The sequence below is a fragment of the Pleuronectes platessa genome, chromosome 14 (assembly GCF_947347685.1).
Source record: "Pleuronectes platessa chromosome 14, fPlePla1.1, whole genome shotgun sequence".
Classification (NCBI taxonomy): domain Eukaryota; kingdom Metazoa; phylum Chordata; class Actinopteri; order Pleuronectiformes; family Pleuronectidae; genus Pleuronectes; species Pleuronectes platessa.
The window spans coordinates 756,195-777,503 of NC_070639.1; the positions used below are offsets into that span (position 1 = coordinate 756,195).

The window sequence follows — 21,309 nt, forward strand, 5'->3', positions numbered from 1 at the left end:
GCGGGCAACCTGACCTGCTGCTGCCGCGGTACCGGCCTCCTGCCCTGGCTTGGCTAGCTGTCGGTGAAGCTGGCTAGCGGTTGCGGAGCTAGTCTCCTGCGGCCGCCGGTTTTGCTCGTCAACATGACCGCTGCAACTGCCCTTGTCGCCGCTTGTCGAGGCTTTTCTGACTCGTTTCGAAGCGTCATGCAACTCTTCCTTCTTTTTGAAAAAGGACAGTAAATTCAACTGTCTTTTTGACATGTTTGCATTGAACAGGTAACTCTTTGTTCCTCTTTGCTGCTTGCTCCCCAGATGCGGCAAATTTCAAAAGTTTTTGTCTGCGAAGCGGGGTGCATCAACAACAGATCTCCGAGTCTTTCAAATGACGTCGTTTTATCTTAATAAACAACATGAAATTCATGGGATTTGTTCTGTAAATTATTATATGAATATTGTTTTATTTTATACATTTTTTTTAACATGATTTTAATATTAACAGAGCTGCCAACTTTTCAAAAAACCTTGGAGTGAGATTTTGTCGGGGGTGACCAAAATATAGCCGCGCAAGCAAACACAAAAATCAAATTAGAGATTTATTACAAAACGTCACATTATGGCAAGACAAGGAAAGGCAGAGACGCAGGTACTGTTTACTGTGGTTTATTCAGTAGCAAGGAAGAACTGGCACATGTTCCCCATATGGGAGGTATATATAGCTACAGCCTCTAACATTACCCATCAACCCACTGGGTGAGAGGACACACCCCTGAGTGCACGCCACACAGCCCCCCGAACACCCAGAGGGGAAAAAAAATGGGACAAAAGTCAGTACCTCTCAGGGGGTTTAACGAGGCGACCATAACGGCTACGCCGACCCCCGTCCGCAAACGCAGGGGTGGAACAGGCAGAAGGGACATCATTTACAACAGGCACAGGATCAGGAGGCACAACTGGAGAAAACAACACAGGGGTCTTAGAAGGGGGGCGACCACGACGGGGAACCCGGGCCGGTAGCACCTCTTCGCCGGCCAACAGATGAGCTGGCTTAAGCCTGTCTAACGAAACGCGCTCCATGCGCCCGCCCATGTCCAGAATGAAACTTTTAGAACCCGCCTCTAACACTCTAAATGGGCCGTCATACGGGGGCTGGAGGGGAAACCGGTGAGCATCGTGACGCACGAAAACAAACCGAGTGGTCGCAAGATCCGTTGGCACGAAAGACCGAGGAGAAAAATGATGCACGGGCACCGGTGCACAAGCGGCCTGTGACGCAGGACGCGCAACAGGAACCGGAAAGGGGGCCGAGCTCTGAGGCAGAAACTCCCCTGGGACGCGGAGCGGCTGACCGAGCACCAACTCTGCAGGCGAGGCATCCAGGTCAGCCTTAGGAGCCGAGCGCAACCCGAGCATCACCCACGGCAACCGATCCAACCAGTTCGCGTCTGAGAGCGCAGCCCGCAATGACACCTTAAGCGACCGGTGAAAACGTTCACACAAACCGTTAGCCTGGGGGTGGTAGGCAGTGGTACGGTGAACCTGTGTGCCCAAAGACTTTGCTAGCGCCGACCAGAGATCCGAAATGAACTGCGGGCCTCTGTCAGAGGTGATATCAGACGGTGCACCAAAACGTGAGACCCAAGCTGAAAGAAAAGCGCGTGCCACGTCCGCAGATGTCGTGGAAGACAGAGGAACTGCCTCTGGCCACCTAGTGGTCCGATCTACCATGGTAAGGAGATGTGTAAAACCCTGGGAAGGGGGAAGAGGCCCCACAAGGTCGATATGCACATGATCAAAACGCTTGGCCGGAATCAAAAATGGCTCGAGGGGCGCCCTAGTGTGCTGGTGAACTTTTGCGCGCTGACACGCCACACATGTGGCCGCCCACTCTTTGACCTCTTTGCGAAGGCCAGGCCACACAAACTTCGAAGACACCAACTTCACCGACGCCCGGACACCCGGATGAGAAAGAGAGTGCACCATATCAAAGACCCGACGGCGCCAAGCAACCGACACCACCGGGCGGGGGCGGCCCGTGGAGACGTCGCAAAGGAGGGCAGGCCCACCATTTTGCACCACTGCCTCCTCCAGCTCCAGACCGGTACTCGCAGCTCTCAGTGCAACGATACCCGGGTCCCCAGGTTGATCGGCAGCCAGTGCTGAAAAATCAACCCCAAGATGCACAGGGCACACCAGCACCCGCGACAGGCAGTCTGCCACCGGGTTCGCTTTACCCGCCACATGTTAGATGTCCGTTGTGAATTCGGAGATCGCCGCTAGATGGCGCTGCTGGCGAGCAGACCATTGCTCTGTCACCTTCGCCATAGCAAACGTCAATGGTTTGTGGTCAACATAGGCTGTGAAAGGGCGGCCTTCCAGCAGGAAACGGAAATGACGCGTAGCCAGGTACAACGCTAACAGTTCCCGGTCAAACACGCTGTATTTTCGCTCACTGTCTCGCAAACCGCGGCTAAAAAATGCAAGGGGCTGCCACGCACCCGCAACACGCTGTTCAACAACTGCACCGACAGCCACATCCGAAGCATCGGTCGTAAGGGCGATGGGCGCCCCAGAGACGCGGGGTGCGCCAGAAGCGCCGCGTTAGCCAGGGCAGCCTTAGCCCCCTCAAAAGCCTGGATCCTCACAGGGGTCCAGTCAACCTGGTCCTTGGCTTTCTTAAGCTTCAAAGCACCATACAATGGTTGCAGGAGTTGGGCCGCACGAGGCAAGAAACGATTGTAAAAGTTTACCATGCCCAAAAACTCCTGTAGCAACCTGACCGAGACCGGACGGGGAAAATCCGCAACTGCATGCACCTTCGAGGGCAAAGGAACCGCACCCTGCGACGAAATGCGATGGCCCAAAAAGTCTATGACAGACAGCCCAAACTGGCACTTGGCTGTGTTGACAATGAGACCATGTCCATCAAGGCGCTCGAAAACCTGCCTAAGGTGCGACAAATGCTCATCAACCGACGGGCTGGCCACCAAGATGTCGTCCAAATAGACGAAAACAAACGCGAGGTCACGTAACACCGAGTCCATCAAGCGCTGAAACGTCTGCGCTGCGCCTTTAAGGCCGAACGGCATTCGCAGGAACTCGAAAAGCCCAAACGGTGTAATGACTGCAGTCTTGGGCACGTCCTCTGCCCGCACAGGCACCTGATGATAACCTCGCACCAAATCGATTTTAGAAAAAATTGTCATGCCCGCCAGACGAATCGAAAAATCCTGAACATGCGGAATGGGATAACGGTCATGGGCCGTAATGTTATTTAAACGGCGGAAGTCACCGCACGGCCGCCAAGACCCGTCCGCCTTGGGCACCATGTGGAGCGGCGAAGCCCACGGGCTGTTGGACCGCCTAACGATCCCCAAACGCTCCATGGTAGCAAACTCCTCCTTCGCAGTGGCTAACTTCACGGTGTCGAGGCGACGCGAACGTGCGAAAACGGGCGTACCCGCAGTGGGAATGAAATGTTCCACGCCGTGTTTAGTAACCGCGGCAGAAAATGCGGGCGTTGTCAGCGAAGGAAATTCCGCCAGTAAGCGCTGGAAGACATCCTTTGACGCCGCGAAATTAGCGTGTGTTAACGGCCCGGGTCCCCCTGTCTGACACGGAAAAGACGCAAAAGACACAGCATCAATGAGCCTGCGATTAGCTACATCCACCAACAACCCATTAGTGCACAGAAAATCTGCTCCGATAATAGGAACCGTAATGGAGGCTACAACAAAGTCACACAGAAATTTGCGTCCATTGAAACACACAGTCACAGACTTTGTACCAAACGTCTCTATAGCCGAACCGTTAGCCGCTGTCAGACGCGGACCACTGCCACAGGCCGAGAGGTCCGTAGCTGCAGGAGGGAGAAGGCTCTTCTGCGAGCCGGAGTCCACCAGGAACTGATTACCTGATATGGAGTCATGAACGAACAGCAGCTCCTCTTGCTCGCCAGCGCCCACGGCTGCTACCGAGCGCCGGCTCTTCCGTTTCCCGGTGCCTCGAACGCGCACGGAGGAACGCAGCGGCGCGCCTTGCTGCCGAAGCGCTGATGGAAGAAACACAGCTGGCCGCGCTGTCTGCGGGTGGAAACTGCAGCCGTCAATGCCGGAACCTCATCCTCCAACGTCGGCTGCAAGGACTCCACGGCCACACTCTGCACGGAGACGTTCCTCGAAGTCAGCAGGATCCGGTCCGCCTGCTCAGCCAATCCACGGAAGTCGCCGGCCGCCAAACAAGAAGAGTTGGCGAGGGCTGCGCGCACCTGCAGCGGAAGCTGGCGCAGAAAGATGTGCGGGAACAGGAAACCATCATCCTCGGAGCCCAGCAACGACAGCATCTCGTCCATCAGGTCCACTGCCGAACCATCGCCCAAACCGGGAAGCGACAGTAGCTTGTCCGCTCTCTCCGCGGCTGACAAGCTGTAGCGCCGGAGGAGAAGCTGCTTGAGGGCGGCGTACTTTCCGCGCAGCGGCGGGGCTCGCAGGAGCTGCATCACGCGCCGGGTGGATTGCTGGTCCAAAGCCGCGACCACCAAAAAATACCTGGAGTCGTCTGCCGTTACTCCTCGCAGATGGAAAAGAGCCTCGACGTGCAGAAACCACGGCGCGGGGTCGTTCTGCCAAAACTCCGGCAGTTTAACGTGCTCCGCGGAGCTGGTCGGTCGCGGAAGCTGCGGCGCCATGGTCGTTGTGGAGACACGGTCCACGGGCGCCGGGGAAGAAAATACGTCTTCCCCCGATGAGGAAGGGACACTATCCTCCTCTACCTCGAACATGTCCAAAAAACGGGGTCACCAATATGGCAAGACAAGGAAAGGCAGAGACGCAGGTACTGTTTACTGTGGTTTATTCAGTAGCAAGGAAGAACTGGCACATGTTCCCCATACGGGAGGTATATATAGCTACAGCCTCTAACATTACCCATCAACCCACTGGGTGAGAGGACACACCCCTGAGTGCACGCCACAACATCAGCGGCGGTGTGTCTTTAGCAGGTCTTTAGCCGCCGCCACCCCACGCCCTGGACGATGTAGCGAACCTCATCCGCGGCGGACTTCTTGTCAGGGTTATCTCAATCTAAATCTAAATGTGAAATCTAAATGTTAAATCTAAATCTAAATGTTAAATTTAAATTTAAATCTAAATGTTCTATCTAAATGTTAAATCTAAATCTAAATGTTAAATCTGAATCTAAATCTAAATGTTAAATCTAAATGTTAAATCTAAATCTAAATCTAAATGTTAAATCTAAATGTTTCGGGTGAAACTAAATATTTAACTAATATGCAAATTCAAATGCCGGTAACAGGAAGTAACAAAATAAAAGCTCGAGGAGGTCAGAGTGTGTTTATAGTGGCAAATAATGAATAAATCTTATCCGGGGAAATGGAATCTTGGACATGGATTATCGTGATATTAACTACATAAAATAACAAACACGTTTGGAGAAACTTTATTTGAAGAGTACTTTGAGTTTTTAGTTTCACTTTTATGAAGGATGCGGGACTTATGACCTGTAGCCACTATAGCCAGCCACAAGGGGGGGCAATTTGACTGATCTGTCATGTTTTTCTCACTGCAATGACTTTATCATTTATTTATAAAAAAAAAAATTATTTGTTCTAATTCTGCTCACCCCAAAATTCAGATATGGGTAATTAGAAATGTTAAGTACTTTGTTTCCAATTACTGATATATATTTCCCCCTCTTTTGTCTATAACATCATGTAATTTAGTTCATACAGTGTCACCTTCCACAAGTGACAGTGAGCTCATCAGTCAAGGGAATGAAAATGACAGACTGCAAGAAAGTCCACCGCGTCAAAGAAGAAGTAGGTTAAAACAAATCTGGACTTGGTTCCCGGGCACTGTGCTATGGTTGCCCTCTCCTCCTCTGCTCACAACACCCCTGAGTACAAGACAGTCGTGTAGTGTGAACAGTACAGTGATCTTAAGACTTTGAAAGTCATGTAGTGTGACCAAAGCTTAACGTTAAATGCCAACCTGACAGAATTTAAGCACCAGTTTGTTTTTTGTTTTTGTTTTGTCAGCCTCAATTGGATCACTGTAAGCAGCCTGTAAACTGTATTTGGATTGGATGTCTTGATTCATCTACCTACAAGTCATTATAAAAGGTGTAGACTGAGCTTAGTAGCACAATTCAGTCATTTGTACTGAAAGGGAGAGGCAACTCTCAAACCTAGATCATCTCATTCAGTTTTGCTTCCCCCTAAATCCCTAAAGGCTGCCTTTTAAATGAAACACACTTAAAAAGATGGAATTAGGGTTAAGTTACACTTAGATAAAATGAGATTAACATCATTACAAAAATATTTCCCTTTGACCTCCTTTCTTTATGCAGTGCTGAGTACAGTGCCTTCACCACCGAGGGACAGTGAGGCCAGATGTCAGGAGACAGAGAGCAGCATTCAAGAGAGTGAAAATCAGGGCCAGGCAAGGGACCCGAGACAATTGTTTCCTTATAATGTGGCAGAATTTGTGTAAGATATTGTTTGGGCTTCATAGAAATACAGCAGTGTAGATGTTGGTCTATTTACATTATGAATCTCTGATATAAGTCTCTCTCGCTCTCTCGCTCTCTCAGGGCTTTCTGCTGAATTTACTGTTGACCCTGTTTATCTTTGTTTGCTCAGCCCTGTTTATCTGGAGGAAGAGGAGGCTCTTGAAGAGGCAACTCTGACCTCCTCGAGCTTTTATTTTGTTACTTACTGTTACCGGCATTTGAATTTGCATATTAGTTAAATATTTAGTTTCACCCGAAACATTTAGATTTAACATTTAGATTTAGATTTAGATTTAGATTTAGCATTTAGATTTAACATTTAACATTTAATTGTAACATTTAACATTTGGATTTAAATATTTAAAATATCTCTAAGTTGGCAAATATTGTTGTAAATGTGCAAAAAAGTGACTCTCAAAAATCCACACCAGTTTTTTAAACATGGTTTGAAGCTAAATGTGACAAAATGTTGCTGTTATTTTCAGCGTGAGCTGCTTTACAAACGGCCCCCCATACATCCACGGATCTGGAGCTCACCTCCCTCCAGAATAACATTATTTTTTTTCATTTAGTTAAACAGATTGTAAATAACACTGAACACTATTTCCTTCAAGGGTCTTCTCTTCTTTTGTGTCTATGTTTTGTACTAGATTCATATTTATACTATAGTCCAAGACTCTGTCACATTTATTTATTTAGCTCTTAATAAACCTATGCTAAATAGTTAATGTTATTGTGAGTCAATGTAAGGCCAATGATGCTGAACTTTCATTTGGATTGTCACATATTTATGTTAATTATACTGGTATTTTCTTTAAATGATGCAGAGCATGGTTCCCCTATAGTTGCTGAACTCTTCTTTTCACCTGGTTGGAACTTGCTGCTCACTTTTTTCTCTTGTTATTTATTAATGTTGTCTTTGTCTTTAGTTTATCTTAATACCAGGGGCTTGAGGCAGAATTGTAAATTAAAAGCCTTGTTCTTATTTGCTGAACAACCAAAACTTAGAAAATTAGCTATACTTCAGTTTTTATTTTGATGGCGTCATCACTGATAGTTCCAAGCTTATTTCAAACTTCTGTTGTAATTTCTACAGTAACATTATGATTTAAAATACAATACCAGGAAGCTAAATCTTAATTTCTTAACTCAGTAAAGGAGCTTAAATGTAGTCATTAAATAATAAAAAAAAGTACTGCTACACCCCTCTTGGATGAAATTGCTGACTCTATAGCCCAATTTAAGAATAATTTATCTCTGGGAACAGATGGCTTAACTGCAGAATTTTACAAAACATTTTTAAGCAAGCTATCCATTTCTGTTGCAGGTATTTTCATATATATATTTATAGAAAGTAATGTTCTTCCTCCCAGCCTCACTGAAGGGTTGATTACATAGATTCCCTAACAAAAAAAAGGGGTGTATATCATTAGTCAACACAACATGACACAACATTATCCTTGACACATGCAAATCAAGTACCTGCAAACTGCTCATCCTGTGATGAGCATCCAGAAACAGTCTTGCACCTTTTTTGGCATTGCTCCCACACCAATACTGGAAAGACGTATGTAAGTTTATTATTGACCATATTTATGAAGACTTTTAACTATTTTGGTAAATTAAGCCCCCAATTCCCATCCATAAATGCATAGGGGCATTGTTTAATTTTTTTATGAAATGTAAACTTAATTTCCAAATAATCTAACAAAAAGGCTGCTAAAACGTTTAATATATTAAACTTTACAGGATATTTATATGATTTATATTTTACAACACCCCTGGCTTGTATGTTTGTATGTTCCTGTATGTTATACAACCCACCTGCATACAACCCCTTGTATACAAGGTGACAGAGCATTTGCCATTCATGCCCCCAGACTTTGGAACAACCTGCCTGAGGAGATCAGAAATGGTGAAATGTATCGCCTCTTTTGAGGCTCTTCTTACAACACACTTTCATAGACTAGCCTTCGTGTGATCCTCTCTTAATGTTTTATTTATGTTTTTATTTATTTAACTTTCTTAATATGTTTTGCTTGCTATACTCCTCTATTGATACTGTTCTTGTGATTACACCTTTGAGATTCCTGTTGTTTTAATCATGTTAAGCCCCTTGTAAACCTTGTTTTGGAAAGGTGTTTCATAATATTAATATTATTATTATCTTTATTATTGTTTCCAGTTTTGTTCCTCTTTTAAAAAAAAAGATTGGTCTGTCGCGGTAAATTTACGTCACAGACGGCACGCCCCTTCGAAAAAGTACAGAATGTACACAAGCTGGCTTTGTTCCCTGAGTGGGGACAGGGTGTTTCACACAGTAGGTCCACAAGTTCAGCTTTCTTAACTATGATAGAAAATAAAATATATAAGCAGAGAAGGTAACAACAGAGGTGCAGGGAATGTTGGGGGAAAAAAACATTCATAACTTAGTGCATGTACATTTAAATGTTCATTCACGGTACATGCACCAACACTTATCCACGTCCAACATGCATAAAGCATTAATGACGGACAATTGTTAATGTGCTGAATAAACCAGGGACTGTGATAGGCAAAGTGATAACGGGTTGCTCAGAAGGGGGGCGTTCACTGTCACATGTTACATAAAGGTGACCAAGTCAGTGTGTGTTGCTACTGGACCTCTGCACTGCAGAAAGGGAACATTTGTAAGCAGCATTTTTTCAAAGGTAACAGCTATCTCATTCTTAAAGGCTACTTTCAGTCTCGCCGAGACAAGGTTGGATACGTTAACGTAAACGTTTTCTTCATTGCAGTTCTGTTTTGTTGCACGGTGCTAATGTTGCTAAATGCATGTTCAGGATATTTCGATGTGGTTATCATTGTGTTAACTTGTCTTTGTGTGCTCACTGAATGCCAGCACGGAGAGATGGCGGCTTCGCTTCTGAGGATGGGACGACTGGGTTGTTTCAAGGTAATACATTTTAAGCGTTATTTCATTAAATAATTTGAAATAATGTCGCAAATGTTTGGCTGACTGTTAACTGCTAACCACAATGCTCTGTATGTGGAGCTATCACTGGCCTCAGCTTCATGGTTTTTAAATTGGTGGTTTTTAAATACATTTCTGAGCTGACCGACAAATGAAACAAGACGCACCAACGTCACAAAGTTATAACATGGAGCGAGCGTGTTTATTAGTGAGGTAGCTAGTGGTGCAGGCTTAAACCAAACACCAGGCCAACAGACAGAGGCTGGGTCAGTGCATGTGGTCATGTCAGTTGTGGTTGATATTCATATGAACCTTGGTTGGCTGAGCATTTATGTCAATGTTATTATTTGCTTATATAGATTTGATAATTACATTTGAGATTGACAATGCATAAAAGTAGTAATTGGTTGGATTGAAGTAATTTTCCTCTAACCAGACACTATTGAAACTCGCAAAACTTAAATGAATGTTCTAGTGGAGATTCTACTGTTTGAAATGTCCCATCGAATAAACGGAGGCTTCGTTTAAATTAGCTGTAAAACACTTACCGCGAGCCCATACTTCAGCTTCAATGAGTAGCTGGAACAAACAGATGATAATATCAGTCTGGAAGGAGATGTTTTGGATATTAAATTAGAAAATCCAAGTCTGTTTCTGTGTGTACACTGACACTCCTGAGGTGTTTAATGTAGGCTAAGATCTAATAGGCTTAGTGTACTGTCAAGGACAGGGACAATGATCTTGAAAATACTGTAAACTTTTAAAAGATGGTCAAAACCAAATAAGTTCCCAGTAACTTTCAAGCTACAAATAAGTGTTACTGTTACTAGTTTTTCATGACAGCATGGGAAGATGTCACATATTTAAGTTGATTGACTTTCAGAGGGGGTTGTTACTGACAAAGGTCCCTGCTGTGTCCTCTAAAGCTGCCATTTTAAGCAACACGGTTTTTATGTAAACCTAGCTGCTGTGTCCTTTTTTAGAAGTAAATCGTTGAAGTTATTGCATAATTAGACTGATGATTGTGTTTTGGACTCACATAATTTTCTGAGGATAATTACTAAACAACACTATGTAGCATTTCCCTAAATCATCTGTGGAGCAGACCTTATATGGTACCTTCCTCACTTGTTAAGCTGGACACACAGCTGTGATTTTATCTCCTTCAAGTCTTGGTTTAGCTGAACTGGTTTTGCTTAGTTGTAAATTTGACATTTTGACAGTAGTCAGTTACCACTCCTCTGAGGTAAGAAAATAATGTAACTGAAATCAATGTTCTATGTGTTTTTGACAGTGCTTGCAGGCTGACAGGTGGAGTACTCTAAGCAGAGCCCCTTTAGCTGTAGCCCTAAGCACAAAATCTGGAGGTAACAAAAAATCTTCCAAAAAAAACATCTCAGGTAGGTTTATCACAACATGTAACTGTTTCTTTAGTTCTTGCCTGAACTGTGGTACTTTAATTGACAGTGTCATTGAGCTGGTCAAGGGAGAAACATGTCAGGCAACATTGTTTACATTTTTTGTATTTCCTTAGTTGATACAACAGTACAGGGAGTAGTGCTGGGTGTTATGGACCAAAACCATCTGTAATTTTAGACAAAGCACTGACACACTTTGTCTTGGTATTTTCTGTCAAGAAGGCTTAATATTCAGTTATAAGAAACCTCCGCAAGTTGTAACAAGCACTTTCATTAAAAGAAATGCAATGTGGGCTTTCCTTCCTTCCTTAAAAATATACATACACATATAAATAAAAAGGATTAGAATAAATGGTTTATGGTAAAAATTAAATTAGGCCTGTCTTTAAGAATGCGTCTGCAGGTGTTTTCGTCAGCAATAACAGATGATTGCAAATTTAGGAGTGGAGAGTGTAACCCAGGTTATTAATGTTGCTACAATTAAAAAATGTCTCCTTAAACCTCACATTCAAGCTATCAGTAGATGCGTTAATTTACAGATGTTCCCTAAACCTTGCATGCAGGGGGGGGGGAATTTAAAAACTAAATGAGAAGTATTGGATGGGGCAATGCCTGTGCATGTAAATACTTGTCCTGACCGGTACATCTGTTGTTAGAGAACCGATCACAATTTTTTCTTCCAGCTGCTTAAGAACATAACCGCTATTAAACAATCAGGAAATTCGTCTCTTTATTTCACTGCCTTATGTTTGCAATCGGCGCTTGCTGTCTTTTATTCAACCTATAGGTCCCTCGACCAATGCTGCTTTTCTTTCTCTTTCTCTACACAATCTCTTGGTCTTTCCTATATGTTAGATAATACAAAATATAATGACTGTAAAGCTAATATCTTAATTAAGGGCGTAAGATGTAAATGAATATGCTTTGGAAAATGTTGACTCATGACAGTAATATGAAAATATGAGGGGCCCATAACATAACCCGCGTGCTTACCACTTTATATAAGTCCCCTTTTTAAAATTGTGTCCGTTTTTGTTGTAGGCAGAACACTTTTGGGTTGAAGGCCAATATATGAATATAAAGAGTTGTGTGAAGGAACTCAGACAAAGGACCTTTTTGTTTGACCCAAACCAAGTGAGCAAAACATATTTTAACCCGGGGTTACAGATGGTTCTTGTTGCCTTTTTAGATCAATTTTATTTAAACATTTCATACCTCTGAATGTCTATTCTTGGCTTTGGACTTGGATTTCTTCTGTGAAAGAAAAGCTGAACTCCTGTTCTTGTCTCATTTTCATATTTTATCTTAAATCCAAGTGTCTTAAATTTACAACAAAAACAACAAGTAGATCTTGCTGTTCCAACTGTTGAGGTTGTTGGTCCATTTTTAGTACAGATGATGGGTTTTGGCCTGTGATATTTTTTCAGGTCACCTACTCGGGGACCATGAACAGAAATGAACTATTAAGTCGGGGTGTTTTTTTTTACTTTGTTTTTCTTTGTTTAAGAATAATCTGTTTTTAAGGTCCAGTGTGTAAGATTTGAGGTGAAACAGATCTATTGGCGTAAAATTCCATATATAAAAACCCAAGTGATGATCAAATACTTTATTTTTTACATAGGGAACAGGTCCTATCTATGGAAGCTGCTATTTTTTTTTTTAACAGTAGCCCAAACTGGACAAACTGAAGGCTACCCCAGGTTCTCTTTCATGTTTGGAGGGGGAGGGTGAGTTGAGAGGTGTTCTTCTGAAACATGCAACTTCACCACTAGATGTCACCACTAAATCTTACACACTGAACCTTTAAGTACTCTCACCATTTCAAAATGACCCCAAGCATAATTGTTGCATATCCCATCAGACAACATGTATGTGGATACTGATATCTGAGAAAGGCCAATAAATAGGCTCTAGAATAAATGCATAAACCCAGGTCATTACATTGGGTTATTGCCACTGTACATGAAGATAATGGACTTATTATTGTGTCCATCACAGCTACACTACACAAATTATTTCACAGGCTAACTGCCTCCTCAGCTGACCAGTGTGAATGGGTTTTGGGTCCTTTTGATCATATACTTCAAGTATTTACTATCATACAATTTTCTACTATACCTTTGCTTTATCCATGTGACTAACTTGCTTTTGTATTTTCTTGTAAAGCAGTGCATATTTCGGATACTATGTACTATACTATACTATTACAGCCATTTTTCTTATAATATTGACCCTCACTAAGCTTGTTTTCTATTTTCACCTACAATGGCCTTATGTGCTGCTACAAGACAAAACCATCCAGAAATTATTCCTTTTGTAAAATGTAATAATATGAACATTTTGTAATGCCAACCATATACAAATGTTTGAAAAAAGAAATAATGCATATTGTCTGCTTGCCCTCCTCCTTTATCCTAGACAAAGACCAGGCTAAAACATACTTCGATCTAGAGAAACTTGTCCAGCACAAGTCATATGTCCCTCCCAAGAAAGAAGTTTCTGCAGCGACAGCCGTGGCTGCAGCTGAAACAGTCGCTGATCCAGTGCTGGGGGTTACTCTCACAGCTTCAGCAACAGAATCCATACCTGTTGCTGAAACAGTCTCTGAATGTGTCCAAGAAGCTGTACCTGTTGCTGAAGCCTCCACTGAAGCTACACCTATTATTGAAGTTGTTGCTGAAGCGGTTGCTGAAACTGTACCAGTGGTTGAGGCTGTTGCAGAAGCTTTTGCTGAAGTCGTACCAGTGGGGGAAGCCATTGCAGAGCCTGCTGCATTTATAGCTGAAACTGCTGCCACTCCACCAGCTGAACAGCCTGCTCAAGTTGCGTCAATTGAAGAGTCAGCTTCAGCCCCTGAAGCCCCAGAGCCTGTGACTGAAACTGCTTCCGTAGACGTGGCCCCAGAGTCTGTAGCTGAAGCTGCTCCCCTAGACGCGGCCCCAGTTTCTGAAGCTGCTCCCGTAGACGCGGTCCCAGAGTCTGTGGCCGAAGCTGCTCCCGTAGACGCGGTCCCAGAGTCTGTGGCCGAAGCTGCTCCCGTAGACGTGGCCCAAGAGTCTGTGGCCGAAGCTGCTCCCGTAGACGTGGCCCAAGAGTCTGTGGCCGAAGCTGCTCCCGTAGACGTGGCCCAAGAGTCTGTGGCTGAAGCTGCTTCTTTGGACGTGGCCCCTGAGTCTGTGGCTGAAGCTGCTCCCCTAGAGGCGGCCCCAGAGTCTGTGGCTGAAGCTGCTCCTGTGGACGTGGCCCCAGAGTCTGTGGCTGAAGCTGCTCCTGTGGACGTGGCCCCTGAGTCTGTGGCTGAAGCTGCTCCCCTAGAGGCGGCTCCAGAGTCTGTGGTTGAAGCTGCTCCCCTAGAGGCGGCCCCAGAGTCTGTGGCTGAATCTGCTCCAGTAGACGCGGCCCCAGAGTCTGTGGCTGAATCTGCTCCAGTAGACACGGCCCCAGAGTCTGTGGCTGAATCTGCTCCAGTAGACGCGGCCCCAGAGTCTGTGGCTGAATCTGCTCCCGTAGACGCGGCCCCAGCGCCCGTAGCTGAATCTGCCCTTGTCGATGCTGCACCAGCGCCCGTGGATGAAGCTACTCCCGTCGAAGTGGCCCCAGCAGAGGTTTCTGCCTCTGTAGAAAGTGCTGAAGAGCTGGTAGACCCTGCTCCAGTCATAGCTGAAGCTGAAGGAGAGGAACTGCAGGTGGAAGCCCCAGCTGAATTATCTGAGGGTACAAACTACAACCTCCCCCTCTCCTCCAACCCTTCTCTTTTCCTCTGTGGAACCTACAATTTATCACCCTTTTATATAATCAACGATAGTTGTTTGTGATGATTGTAAAGATAAACAGTAAAGATGCCCAACATCACAAACACATTTTTGTTCTAGCATTGCACAATGTTTCTATTAGTTCCTTAGTTATACCTAATGCATTTTTACAATACGCTACCTTCTCCATAATCACCAGCACATATACCCCTAACTGACCCCTACTAGGTCATCAAAAATGTAGCTCAAGTTTTCTCACGTGTTTGTGCTGCTTCAGGCATTTTACATGTAATAGGGGTGTGATAGAATGTTGTCTAGAGATTTCTGGCTTGCTGTATGTCCACACACTTTTTTTCAAGTCTTGGTAACAACTGCCTGCTAACTGCATTCACCTCTTTCCTTGAAACTCACTGCATGAACTGTTCTTCACACCATTTGCTCATTGTTTTTTTTTATTTTGAAAATTACAGGAGGTTCGTTGGTTTATGGTCCACTGTTAAAAAGTATTAGCACTCCCAATTTCTTATGTGTTGTGATGTAATGCAATTATTTTGCTTGATTTTGTACTAAACATAATATTATGGGTACTGCTTACACTGGTTAAGGTGTATGTCACTATTTCCGCTGTCATCTGACCTCTTTTATATCCTATATATATTTATTTATTTTTACCTCAAATTCCTGTCCTCTTCCACCCTTGAAAGTTTTCATACTTTTTATGGCGACGCATGGTGAAAGTCAAATATAATCTGTCCCTTAATCTTTGATGCAACCATTTTGCTAATGGATAAAGGTTAAATGTGAACTTTCCTTGATGGTGAAAGCACTTGGTGTGACTGCAGACTGGTTACTGTGTTTAGCCAGGTTCATTGGACTTTATTTTTAAATGTTTTAAATTACTAGAGTGATTTACAATCGGTATATTGCAACAATGCTGTGAATGTGTAGCACAGCAACCTTTGACATGTAAACTGACTAAACCTCTAACACATTTTTCTCTGTCTGACCACTGTAGCTGCTTACTCTCTACCACCAAGTGCTGTTTTTTTGCATGAGGGATACAGTTAAAACCAGATCTGTTATAGCTGAATCGATATATAATTTCAAAATGCAAGATCCTGATATTTGTGTTTTTCTATGAAGAGAAATTAATTTTTGTTCTTGTGACTAACAGCTCCAATGGACCCAATTCAGAAGCTCTTCCTGGACTCCATCCGCGAGTACTCTACAAAAAGCCAGTGAGTCTCGCTGCATTTATCTCTTAAGAAACCTAACTGTACGGCTGCACTGTAGTTAAATTGTCAAGGTTTGGTAGAGGCTCTGCTAATCAGACATTGCGGGGGGGGGGGGGACTGTAGCAGTGTGGTCATTCAGATTGATCTGTAATGAATGTAATAGAATGATTCAGAAGCAGATATTATTTCAACCCTAACCCTAAAATGACTGGAGCGACATCAGACATGATCCGACACCATCGATTTATATCTTAATACATCGTAAGTTTGTCATCTAAAATGGAACAAATGAATGTTAATTTTCATCTGCATGAAATGATTTCATGCCTGTAAAGTGCTTTTAAGCTGGTAGTAAATTAGATGACTCTTAGCTGATACCTGATTTTGTCATTGTCCTGTAGGGCCACTGGGGGGCTGGTCGATGCAGGTTCAGAATATGAGAAGGCTTTAGCAGAGGAGATTGCAAAGCTTCAGAGACTCTATGGTGGTGGAGACCTAACGTCTTTCCCTGACTTCAAATTCACAGGTGAGTTAAATTATTTAACTATTTAAACTATTGAACAGCTGTAATTGCTGTGTACGTCAAATTTCCTGCATTGAATTCCTGTACTTTTATTTTTACACTGAAAGGTTAGAGATGAAATTTAAAGGTGCAGTTTGTATGATTTTGGGGAAAGGGATACATGGGCAGAAATTTAACACAAAATAATAAGTGTGTTTCGTCTAAATTGTATCAAAGGTTTTTTTTGTTGTTTTTTTACTCTAGAATGAGACCTCTTATATTTAAATACTTTATATTAACATCAGAGCAGGTACTCTCTACGTAGGCCACCATGATTGTTAAAGTAGCCCAGACTGGACAAACTAAACATCTTTTGAGATTTTATGACAACTTAAGGGACAGGTTCTCTTCCATGTTCGGAAGGGAAGGGTGAAGTTATGGGTATTCAGCTGCAATATGCAACTTCACCCCCAGATGTCACTAAGTTCTACACACTGAACCTTTTAAATTAATCCACAAAAAGTGGATTTTATATTAACTTAGTTATCTGGCGCCTGTACTACAAAGCATGTTCAACTTATCCACGATATCTATCCTTTATACTTTCGTTATCAACTCGATAAGTAAACCCAGGCTTTCTCAATCTAGATATAAGCACATTCACATGTAAGGGGCACTGTTTACAGCTTATGACCAGTCACAGACATGGACAAGCAGAGCTGCATATTTAACAGCAAGGATTCAAACTTATATTTAAGAAAAATACAAGTAGTAGAAACGCTTAAATAAATCCAGTTGCAGCTGCTAAAAGTTGCTTTACAGCTGATGAAAGAAGCATTGGATAGGTATAAGTCAATGGCTTTTTATAGTAAAAGATATTTGACTAATTTGGTTTGTGTTTACAATACATTAATGTGTTAACATGTATTGTCAGTGGTTAACATTTTTTGGGGGGATACCATCGCTTTGTCATCAGTCAATCAATCAATCAAATTTTATTTGTATAGCCCATATTCACAAATTAAAATTCATCTCATAGGGCTTTAACAGGGTGTGACATCCTCTGTCCTTAACCCTCAGCAAGAGTAAGGAAAAACTACTAAAAACCAAGGGTAAAAATACGTAGAAACCTCAGAGAGAGCCACATGTGAGGGATCCCTCTCCCAGGACGGACAGAAGTGCAATAGATGCCACGTGCAGGAAAACATCATCAAGATTAAAGTCTTCAAGATTAAAGATTAAAGTCTCTAGCAGCATTTGATGAGGGTAAACATCCCGAAGGACAACCCCAACATGACATGCCAAGCAGTCCCGCTGCAATCACAGTCCATGGTAAGCAACCAGCAGGACCACGATCCACCATCCAGACCAGAACGCCACTCCAGTCACCGTCCACCGCCACCCACCACGAGCCGCCGCCGCGGCCCTGGTCCAATGCCCGTACCCGATGCCAACGCGACACAGGGTCCGCCATCACCACCACGATCAGCCCACACGACACAGAATCAGCCACACTGGATCCACCACGGCGACCCCCGGTGCGCGATCAACAACCGCAATCCATGGTGCGGCCACAGAGGCCCTGGATCTGCGGGTGATAAAGCAAAGGGATTCCGGGGAAGGGGGATAAGGATGGAGAAGAGGAAGGAGAAGCTGGAAAGAGAAGCTCTGTGTGTCATAAAATAGAACAAGTAACGTTCTGCCGCACTAATTAGCTCTAACTATAAGCTTTATCAAAAAGGAAGGCTTTGAGCCTACTCTTAAATGAACAGATGGTGTCTGCCTCCCGAACTGAAAGCGGTAGTTTATTCCACAGCAGAGGAGCTTGATGGCTAAAAGCTCTGGCTCCTACTCTACTTTTAGAGACTTTAGGGACGACAAGTAGGCCTAAATTCTGGGAGCTGGGTGCTCTAGTGGGTTTATAAGGTACTAACAGCTCTTTAAGGTAAAATGGCGCCATATTATTAAGGGCCTTGAAGGTGAGGAGGAGAATTTTAAATTCTATTCTAGATTTAACTGGAAGCCAGTGTAGTGATGCTAATACTGGAGAAATGTGCTCTCTTTTCTTTGTTCTCGTCAGGACACGTGCTGCGGCATTTTGGAGAAGCTGTAGAGTCTTTAACGACTTACTGCTGGAGCCTGATAATAATGAATTACAATAGTCCAGTCTCGATGTAACAAAGGCGTGGACTAGTTTTTCTGCATCTTTTTGTGAAAGGACATGTCAGATTTTTGAGATATTACGCAAGTGGAAAAAGGTGGTTCTAGAAATTTGTTTTAAGTGACTATTAAAGGATAAATCAGGATCGAAGATCACTCCCAAGTTCCTGACTGTTTTGTTGGAAGCAAGGGCAATGTCGTCTAGCGCAGCTATATCATTAAATAATGTATCTCTAAGGTGTTTGGGGCCAAGTATTATAACCTCTGTTTTGTCTGAGTTTAATAAGAGAAAAGTGCGGGTCATCCAGGTTTTTATGTTCTTGAGACATGCTCGAAGTTTAGTTAATTGATTACTTTGTTCTGGTTTTGTTGATAAGTATAACTGGGTGGCAACCAACCAACGTTGTTAAAGTGACAAATTCAACCAACATTATTATAGTGACACAACTAAAGTAAAGACAGAACAGATTTATCTATTGATTCATATTCCATTTCATTGTGACGAGAGAATGATAGGGAAGCGCATTCTCTTTTTGGGTCGGTAGACATCCCAGATACCCAAATTAATGTGTAGAAGCACTACAAAAGTGGAATTTTCATAATATGTCCCCTTTTAAGAAAGCAAAAAATACAGGCAAGCTTAGATAAAATATGAATGCACTAAATCTTCCTTCTGCCACGCATGGATTGGTCAATTATTTTGTTACAGTGAGAACTTCAAACTATAAATGTTTGAGTCTGGACTAACAGCTCTGCTTTGTGTGTTTTTTTGTTTTTTTAGAGCCCAGCTTGGATGAAGTTTCCCAGAAGTGAACATCAGCACTTTGCAATGAACCTTTCCTACTGACACCTGTTTCCTGTACATCTCCATAGTGGAACATTAAATGTCTGCTTACTGTCATGTTGCAACAAACCCTTGAATCTCGCTTTGTGTCTGAGACTAGACTTGTTTCAATGACTAGATATGGAAGATAAAGTAGTAGATGTACGTATTTGGCAGACAAAGTGAGAGTGAGCTGTGACATAAACTGTGTAAATTGATCCATGTCAGAGCTTAGTATAAGGAAAACATTAAATTCCATTTCATATCTATTGTGTATACACCTCTTTCTGGGTAAAAATACATAGAAACTTCAGAGAGAGCCACATGTGAGGGATCCCTCTCCCAGGACGGAAAGAAGTGTAATAGATGTCAAGTGTAGGAAAACATCATCAAGATTAAAGTTTTTAGCAGCATAGATGAGGGTAAACATTTTGAAGGATAACTTCAATACTATATGTCAAGCAGTCCTGCTGCATCATAGTCTATGGTCAGCAGCAAGCAAGATCATGATCCGCCATCCAGATCGGATCCACTATAGTCCACCGTCATTGTCCACTGCCGCTTATTAGGATCCTTCATCAGCTGCCGACCTTGTCGTGGTCCACCACCATTAACTAATGCCAACGTGACACAGGATCCACCATTACCACTACGATCAGCCCACACGATATAGAATCCGCCATACTGGATCCACCACCGCGACCTCTGATGCCCGATCCACAGTCGTAATCCATGGTGCGGCTACAGCGGGCCCTGGATCTGCGGGCGATAAAGCAAGGGACTCAGGGAAGAGGTCAAGTCAGTAACATGTACTGATGAGATATGACTTACTTCGATGTGATGGGGATGGAGAAGCTGGAAAGAGAAGCTCCGTGTGTCATGTGTCATAAATTCCCTTTGCGTTTTAGCGTCAGGGATTTTTGCCTTGTAATCAATGATACAATGATACAGGCCGAATTTGGGGGTACACTGAGGCTCAAGGTAAATCTGACAACTGGTTTGTATGGCAGTACGATGAAAACCATGTGGCCCAGTCAGTAGATCAGCCATTAATACCTCTATGCCTTTTTAAACTAAACTCTTCCTATTTTAGAACATAGTAAAAGTAACATTCTGCCGCACTAATAAGCTCTAACTATAAGCTTTATCAAAAAGGAAGGTTTTGAGTGTACTCTTAAACGAATAGACGGTGTCTGCTTCACGAACTGAAAGTGAGAGATTATTCCACAGGAGGTGGGCTTGACGGCTGAAAGCTCTGGCTCCTACTCTACTTTTAGAGACTTTAGGGACGATAAGTAGGCCTGAATACTGGGAGCGGAGTGCTCTAGTGGGTTGACAGGGTACTAACAACTCTTTAAGGTAAAAAGGCGCCATATTATTAAGGGCCTTGAAGGTGAGGAGGAGAATTTTTAATTCTATTCTAGATTTAACCGTAACCGTGAAGAGCTGGTGGACCCGTATTTAAGTATAACTGGGTGTCATCCGCACAGCAGTGGAAATTTACCGAGTGTGTCCTGATAATGTTTCCTAGTGGAAGCATATATAATAAGAATAAAATTGGGCTGAGCACAGAGCCCTGTGGAACTCCCAGGTTAACTTTGGTGCGCACAGATGACTCATCATTAATTTGCACGAATTTGAAGCAATAAGAAAAATAAGATTTAAACCAGTTTAGGGCGCTTCCTTTAATGCGAATTAACTGTTCTAGTCTCTGTAATAAATTGTGATGGTCAATTGTGTAGAATGCTGCACTGAGATCTAACAGAACTGTTGTTTTATTATGTCTGAAGAAGTGGTCACTTTGGCTGCAGCACTGTTAGCGGAGAGAAAGATGAGCTGGATGTGGTGGAAACGTATGTTACACACTCCTATGCACCTTTGACGTGGGTTTGTACCCTGCCATTAAAGAACAAGGGGAAACCGTTGGTTTGGGGAGGAAGTTGTGTCTTGTCGAATGGT

The 21,309-nt window shown here is 43.4% G+C and overlaps 1 protein-coding gene across 3 annotated transcripts; it reads left to right on the top strand.

The window, feature by feature from the left end:
• The first annotated feature begins 8,732 nt into the window (after window positions 1-8,732).
• si:ch211-140m22.7 (uncharacterized protein LOC570370 homolog) lies at window positions 8,733-19,617 on the top strand. 3 transcript variants are annotated; one of them, XM_053440272.1, is made up of 7 exons: window positions 8,733-8,827; window positions 9,389-9,442; window positions 10,755-10,860; window positions 13,297-14,592; window positions 15,805-15,868; window positions 16,267-16,391; window positions 19,309-19,617. In XM_053440272.1, the coding sequence occupies exons 1-7, from the start codon at window positions 8,777-8,779 to the stop codon at window positions 19,338-19,340; spliced, it is 1,728 nt and encodes a 575-aa protein (XP_053296247.1). In that variant the 5' UTR covers window positions 8,733-8,776; the 3' UTR covers window positions 19,341-19,617. The 3 variants fall into 3 exon arrangements, with proteins under 3 accessions (XP_053296247.1, XP_053296246.1, XP_053296248.1); XM_053440271.1 differs by lacking the exon at window positions 8,733-8,827 and adding an exon at window positions 8,836-9,247; XM_053440273.1 differs by lacking the exon at window positions 8,733-8,827 and adding an exon at window positions 8,836-9,197.
• Window positions 19,618-21,309: the final 1,692 nt, after the last annotated feature.